General features: G+C 36.7%; 1 protein-coding gene across 1 annotated transcript; it reads right to left on the bottom strand.

The window, feature by feature from the left end:
• Positions 1-1161: 1161 nt before the first annotated feature.
• Positions 1162-6603, bottom strand: LOC112743655 (calcium-dependent protein kinase 13). The gene is made up of 7 exons (XM_025792945.3): positions 5571-6603; positions 3878-4021; positions 3417-3569; positions 2678-2793; positions 2424-2591; positions 1864-2094; positions 1162-1777 (listed from the first exon to the last, which is right to left on the bottom strand). Exons 1-7 carry the CDS (start codon positions 6220-6222, stop codon positions 1619-1621), a joined length of 1623 nt encoding a protein of 540 aa, XP_025648730.1. The 5' UTR covers positions 6223-6603; the 3' UTR covers positions 1162-1618.
• Positions 6604-7492: the final 889 nt, after the last annotated feature.

Below are 7492 nucleotides of genomic sequence, written 5' to 3' on the forward strand. Positions count from 1 at the left end.
TAAGTTTTAGTGACGATTGTAGGTGGTGTCATATTTGATATTTCCATTTCTTCTACTTTCATGAAAAAAAAAAAAAAAAAAAAAAAAAAAAAAAAAAAAAAACTAAGTTTAAGCTTTAACGATACGTAAACAGAACTCATGATCAGCGATGAACATGGAAGCTAACACTGAGACATAATCATTTTTGTTTTCTTAACTCAGAATTTAGACATAATCATTAGTGAGGAATGCTATCATTGACATGGATCTCAGGATCTGTAGCTGAAAATCAAACGATCCACAAATTAAAACTTTTCATAGGCCATTTCCAGCTCCTAATCAAGGTCTACTGGCGGCGGTGGCTAGTGTCGTACCTAGGGTTTGGTCCTAAATCACTAGTTCTGAAACCTTTAATTGCATTGTTGCCAAATATACAAACAAAATGAGAGATGTTGCTGACCTCAAAAAATAAATAAATAAATAAAAAGTCAAAAACAATACAAGATGGTGCTTAAATAATACATTTATTTTTTTATATATATCAAAATAACACTAATCATCTTTATATTTCCTGCAATATGATACAAATAACTTGTAAGTAGGAAGTTGAGAAAAATCAATGGATACAAGAGTACAGAATAATACTGTATAATCTCAAAAGAGGTCAATCATGGAACCCAACATGGATTCATGGTTGTAAGTTGTAACTTGTGATATGATTCAGCTAAGTATATGACAAAATTGACAACCGCCCACCCAAAAAAAGAAAACCAGAAGAGAATGCATAGCAACATTGTATTTAAAAGGCAACCGTATTCCCCAATCCCCAACGAGAAAATAAATATTCGTGAATTGATTGAATTAGTACACTTTATTTCATTTGACATTTAAGTTTTTCACAGCTAGTGATTCAAGCTGGACAATAGGGCTCACGAGGTAGCAAGTAGCAACTGATTATAAGTTCAACATTGTGTGCCATAAATTCATCAAGACAAATTAGCTAGAAATTCGTGCAGCATCCTTGCTTATCTGCAATCTCAGGAGCAAGCATGCAATAATACAAAGATCATGCTACGAGACAAGTAATATTAAATGTTGTCAGGTCAGTAATGTCAATGTACTGAGTGGCCATTTTAAACGAGATAAAAACATTACTATATAGTATGTAAGATTAGAAAAACGTTTAAGACGATAAATTAGAAAGATATGTCATTACTCATCTTAAATGAAACAATCATTTTCTGCCAATACAATGGAAAGTGATCAAATCAGGGTGGAGAATACAAACTAGGAAACATTTTCACTTTAGATAAACAAGCTGACTGCACTTAACAGTTTTGATTCAACATTGTCAAACCAGAACAGAAGGCAGGAGTGGAAAAATCTAGTGGAATCATTCATACAGGTCACCCATTTGCTCTCCAAGGCACCATGTTTTACAAAGTAATAATAGAGGACATTCATGTATTTTTGGTGCACTAATTCTAATTCCTTTGGCAATTCTCACAATACCAAGTGAAAAAGGGACCTCCATCAAACAAGGAACCAAATAATCATCACAACGAGGCCAAGTCCAGAATGTAGGAGGAATATTACACAAATGGGAAAGACACACACCGATACTTAAGACAACTACTACTCAAGATAACTGCTCATTTCCTATGTTTAAAGAACCGTCTTTCATCAATTTCAAGCTCAAGCTGTTGAATCTACCGCGTGAGTAATGCCTAGATGCTTTCCGCCAATCTGTTCCAGTTTTCATCATAGCCACAAACTCATCATAGCTGATACGTCCATCCTGTAATTGTTCAAGAAATATTTTAGGGTAAGATTCCTAAACAGGGTCATGTTTATGTGTAGCGGAAAATTTGTCAAATATTTAACCTTGTCCGTGTCTACTTCTTGGAAAATATCATTTGCTACATCTGTACAGTCGTCTGCTCCATCTTCCATTAAGGCATTTCGTAGCTCTTCAGGTTCAATATATCCATTCCCATCCTTGTCAAAATATGAGAAGGCCTTGCGAAGATGCTCATCGTTAGCCATCCTTTTTAAATGAAGAGAAACAGCAACAAATTCTCCGTAGTCAAGTGTTCCCTTCCCGTTATTATCTACCTGTTTTCAACATACAACGGTTTAAACACAAAAAGAAGGATTTTAAGCTGGAATATTATACCTTTAGTATCATTCAAACATTGGTTTAAGTTGGGATGAAAACAAGGCATATCAGAGGAAAAGAAACATGCTCCGGATTTAAAAAAACAAAACTGAAGTCCAGGACATAATCATAACATGAAAGTAGAAAACTTATCAGAATTACTGTGCTTCAGGCATTTTGATATGCATAGGTGTGAATTTGTAGGTGAATATGAGGCATTATAAGATGTTGCAAGCGGAAACTTTAGACATAATAAATTAGAAGGACAAGAGAAACGTGATCATACAGCCTCAATAAACATCTGAACTTCAGACTCAGCAAGTTGGGATCCAGAATTTTGAAATCCAGCTTTCAATTCTTCAATGGAAACGATACCGTCATTATCACTATCCATTTTCTTGAACATATCTTTAATGTCTTCAACTTCTTCATTAGATAAGAAATCAGCAATGACCTGTTTCCAGACTCCAGAGGTACAAGCTAAGTTATAACATACAATAAAATGGCAACAAAAAATACCATCAGGTACAGTGAACTCACCCTAAGGGCTTTTCTTTTGAATCTGTTCATCATCGAAAATTGCTTAAGCCTTGACTTGACAACATCTCCAAGAGGAACATTAGGAGCCTTTTTAGCATTTTGTAGCCAAGGATGCTCTGCAGGTTGAGATCATAAAAACGTTAAGGGAAACTGTCAATACATTCTGGTGACCCATTAACATAGTCATCATAATAAAACCGATAATTTACACCAAAAAGATAAAATCTCCTCCAAGCATCTCTGTTTCTCCTTTCAAATCATTGTTCAAGAAATCAAAGTCAGATAGGAAAAGGATCTTCTGGGATTTGAAATGTAAATAGAGAAAAACAACATTAGTCTAACCCATCTGCCTAAGTTTAGGAGATAGATGAAAAACACTATTCATTCACCAAACACTCTTAAGTCTTAACATCCGTATAAAAATACAGTTGTTACTAATTAATTGTGTATTTAATTATTTTTTAATTAACAAAACAAAGAGAATGTGTGTTTAGTTGTTAAGAAAATACTGGTGTCAACGTGTTTATTATAAAGGGTGTAGACGTAGTGGGATTGGGAGATAGATTAATCATTAAAATATACAAATAAGATAGTTTTAAACATATTATCATTTGGTAATATTTAGAGCATACAGAGAAAACAGCAATGGATCATTTCAATGAGGAAACTTTCCGCATCCATTTTAGTTTTCAAACATCTTACATCAAGGTCTCTTAAAAAAAGAAAACAACAAACATACCGAGCACTTGTTTGGCAGTTAATCGAAGCTTAGGGTCTGGTTCTAACATTTGCCTAACAAGACTTTTAGCACTTTCAGAAATACTGGGCCAAGGTTCCCGTTTGAAATCTATAAGCCCTCGAAGAATGGCCTGTGCAACCCCTTGTTCAGATTCTGCATTAGAATTAGCCTCAGGTAAGATAACATAAATTCCATCTAAGCTGGTGGAAAAATAAAGAACACAAGTCCGGAAGTGCAGAGGGTTGCAATACACATGAAGTCATGAACCAAAACAATACAAAATATCAGATGAAAATCTTGCCAAAAAGCTCTACAATATTTCTACCTTGCTCAGACCAAAAGTAAGAGAACAAACAAATAGAAGAGGGAACATGTGAACAACCATAGATACTAATGCACGAACAGTGAAGAGCTCGCAGAAATAGAAATATAATAATCTTGAGACATAGTAATGTAATTACCAGCCCAAAATGGGGGAACACCACACAATAAGATATAGAGAATCACTCCCGCACTCCATATATCTATCTCTGGCCCATAGTTCCGCTTGAGCACCTCTGGAGCCATATAATAAGGACTTCCAACAATTTCTGAGAACCTCTCACCTGGAAATTTGTGTATTACCCAGGAGACAAAATTATGAACACATGTCAGACTATAAGAAACAGACAAAGATTGAAAATGATAAGCATTGAGATAAAAAGTGCCATCAGATCAGACGTCAAAGCATCAACAATGATGTTAAAGATTAGCATTGTGTGAGCGGAAAGTCTTGTTTCTCTCACAAACCAAAATATTTTCAACATTTCATTGTTAAATTTTTAAAACAGGAAGCCAAACAAAGACGGTAGCAATATGTAATTGTTATAGATCATAACAAACACCTACATAGTAACCAAAACAGATATGATCCACTAGTTCATTTCTATATATGATAGCAGCATTAACACCTAAACAAAGCTGGTAAAGGAACAATAGTAAATGTAGAATATGAAAGAAATACGCCATATCATTTTGTTTTATGTAAATATTATCATTGTTCATTTACTTTTGCATAGAAACTCCTTGTACTGCTTCAACAAAGACCACATTACGCCACATGTAGCATGGGGGTATGGGAGAAGGGAAAATAAAAGGATTAATACATTTGGACAGAATTGCAATCCAGAGTGCAGACAATCTCCTTTCTTTACTTTCCCTCCAAGTCCATCATCAATCGTCATAGTTAATACTTAATACAGTAAGAAATCTACTGCCAGGGTTAGATGATCTCATTTTCAGCACAGAACCAGGCAGACTCCAGCTAGAAAATTTCATTTCACATCGGAAGTTTAGACCCCTATTATCATGGTCTGTTGACTCGAGGCAACCAATCTCATTAACACAAATGGCACTCAGAAATCAAGACTAAATAACAGCAAGGGGATTCTCAGCTCATCACTACAACAAAGACTATCCTCTTTTTTATTTATTATTTTATGTGGAAGATGTAAATCTAAACTGTAGGGACCTTAAACGCGCTAAGTGTGCTTCCCTAGACAGACTTCATAAGCACCCCCGATGAGTAGCAACAGGACATTGACAGTGTCACTTGAAATGTAATTCCACTCAATACAAGTGCTAAACGACTCAACTCGCTCCATCTCACCATCAATGAAGTATGAGCTTCGACTTCAACAGAATACAGAACTACCAAGAATCAATGACTTCCCCCTTTTTTTCTACTCCCATAGTCCGATCCCAAACTAAATCCACACAATGCACACTGCAATTCAATTCAACCACATACTATTACAGAACATACTAAACAGAAGTGGCAAATAGAATCAGTTTACAAGTGGGGAGTTCGTTCAAATGTATCTGGACACTCTGCATTAGTGATAAATATCAAGGCTCACTTGTGAAACCTCAGATATCCCAAAAAAAAAAAAAAGGAGCTTTTAGAAATTAGAATCCGTTAAGTTTCAATCTTTCTCTCAGCTAGCACTCCAGTAGGCCAAATCCCAAAACCCTTCACATTTCTCAACGCAAACTCAGCTACACTCAATTATTCACTTATTCATATACTAAAATTAGACTTCACATTTCAAAATTTTCGCCTACATTCCTAAGCATCGGATTGCAAGACTTTCAATTGTTTTCATCCCTCCATACCTGGCTTGAAGAATATGGACAACCCAAAATCGATAGCCTTGAGAGGCGAGTTCTCCTTCTTATTAGCAAACAAGAAATTCTCTGGCTTGAGGTCCCTGTGGATCACCCCGTGCTTGTGGCAAAGCTGCACTACCTCCACGATGGTCCGTGCAACCGCTGCGGCCGCCCTCTCCGTATAATGACCCCTGGCAACGATTCGGTCAAAGAGCTCACCGCCCTCACAGAGTTCCATGACGAGATGGACTGCATTGTCATCCTCGCAGGCCTCCCGGAGCGACACGATGGACGGGCTTCGCGGCAGGTGGCGCATGATTGCCACCTCGCGACGGACGTCCTCAACGTCCACGGCAGTGCGGAGCTTCCGCTTCGAGATGCTCTTGCACGCGAGCAACTCCCGCGTCTCGCGGTCGATGCAGAGGTACGTCACTCCGAACTCGCCACGGCCGAGCTCGCGGTCTACCAGGTACCGGTCCTCGATGTTCTCTTTGGGAACGCCGGTGAGGACGGTGATCGGAGGAGGCTTCTTCTTCCCACCGATGCCTCCGGCGGCGGAGGAGTCTCCAGCAGCAGCACGCTTAGCGTGGTGGTCGGAGAAGCTGGATTTGACGTCCTCGCGGGCGACGGCGGCCGGAGATCTGCAGCAGTTTCCCATTTGCGGCGATGGTGGTGGCGGATCGGGATGGGAAGTGTGGAAGGGGGTTTTAGGGTGGGAATGGAAGAGCCAGGGTTTCACATGGGGAAATGTAGAAACCCTAACCCTAAACCCTGAAGATTTGGGGAAAGAGTGAAATTAAAGTTCGGAGATGAAGATGGACAGGAGAAGAAGAAGAAGAAGCAGCAGCAGCAGCAAAGAGTGAGAAGGGAAAGTGTGTGTGAAAGCAGTGGTAGGGTGTACGGTAACGGCTGGGGATGCGGATTTTTAGGAGCGAGGTAGCTCGTGTCTAATTTAAATTATTACTTTTTGTATTTGTAGGTTTCAAAAGAATCTATCCTCTTTTCTTTGTCTTCAAAAATTAATCTATTCTTTCTTTTCTGCGCTGATTAATTGCTTTTCTATTTAAAATGAAATAATTATTGCAATATAAATTTCATTTAATTTTTAATGTATGGGATTTTACCAAATCTATCAGAGTTGCACCGAATAATGCAATTGCTTATATACTTTCAAAGCAGTAAAGACATTAAAGTCCAAAGTGGATATATAATTACTTAAAATAGTTTTTAAGATTTAAATTTTTTTACACTGATCTTTCAAGTAGAATTTTAAGTATTATAGTAATGAATCAGTTGTCAAAATACTGATGTGACTATTTTTTATTATTCTAAACATTTTCAACAACTAAATGACTAGATTCATTTTAATTTGGATATAATTTGTTTCCTTCCCTATTTTATAATCTTAATTCATATCGAACACATTTTTTATCTTCTTCATCTCTCTTTTTTCTTCTTCTCTATCTCTTTAGTTCAAGTACTCGTTCTTATACTAGTTGCTCTTTTGAGCTGTTTCATAAAACTCTAGTTACAATTACTAAAGCACTGTTTGTTTTCGATTTATTCGTATATTCAGGAACTCGCTTTATTTTATTTTATTTATTTTAATTCCTAAATTTCGCATTGATAAACATGAGCTATGGTTTAATCCTTCCTACAAGGGTGGTTTTAATCGGTGAGGTGTTCTGTTATTTATTTTTTGTTTTGGTTGCAATGTTGCAATGCTATGAGATGCATTGAAAATATTGTTCATCACTTGTATTAAGGATGGTTTCAGTAGTTTCAAATTGATTTAATTAAAAAATATTGCTTAACTGGAATCATATATTCACTTTGTAAAAATAAACAGATGGAGAAGAAGAAAAAAAAAGAGATAAAGAAAAAGATGAAAAACATACATATTTGAGATAGGATTATAAAATAGGGAA

Source organism: Arachis hypogaea, chromosome 14, assembly GCF_003086295.3.
Source record: "Arachis hypogaea cultivar Tifrunner chromosome 14, arahy.Tifrunner.gnm2.J5K5, whole genome shotgun sequence".
NCBI lineage: Eukaryota > Viridiplantae > Streptophyta > Magnoliopsida > Fabales > Fabaceae > Arachis > Arachis hypogaea.

Coding starts and splice junctions, on each gene's coding strand:
- LOC112743655 (XM_025792945.3), bottom strand. CDS start 6,222: ATGGGAAACTGCTGCAGATCTCCGGCCGCCGTCGCCCGCGAGGACGTC. Junction 2,794..3,416: donor AACTGCCAAACAAGTGCTCG/GTATGTTTGTTG, acceptor CTCAACCTGCAG/AGCATCCTTGGCTACAAAAT. Junction 2,095..2,423: donor TTCAGATGTTTATTGAGGCT/GTATGATCACGT, acceptor TGTTGAAAACAG/GTAGATAATAACGGGAAGGG.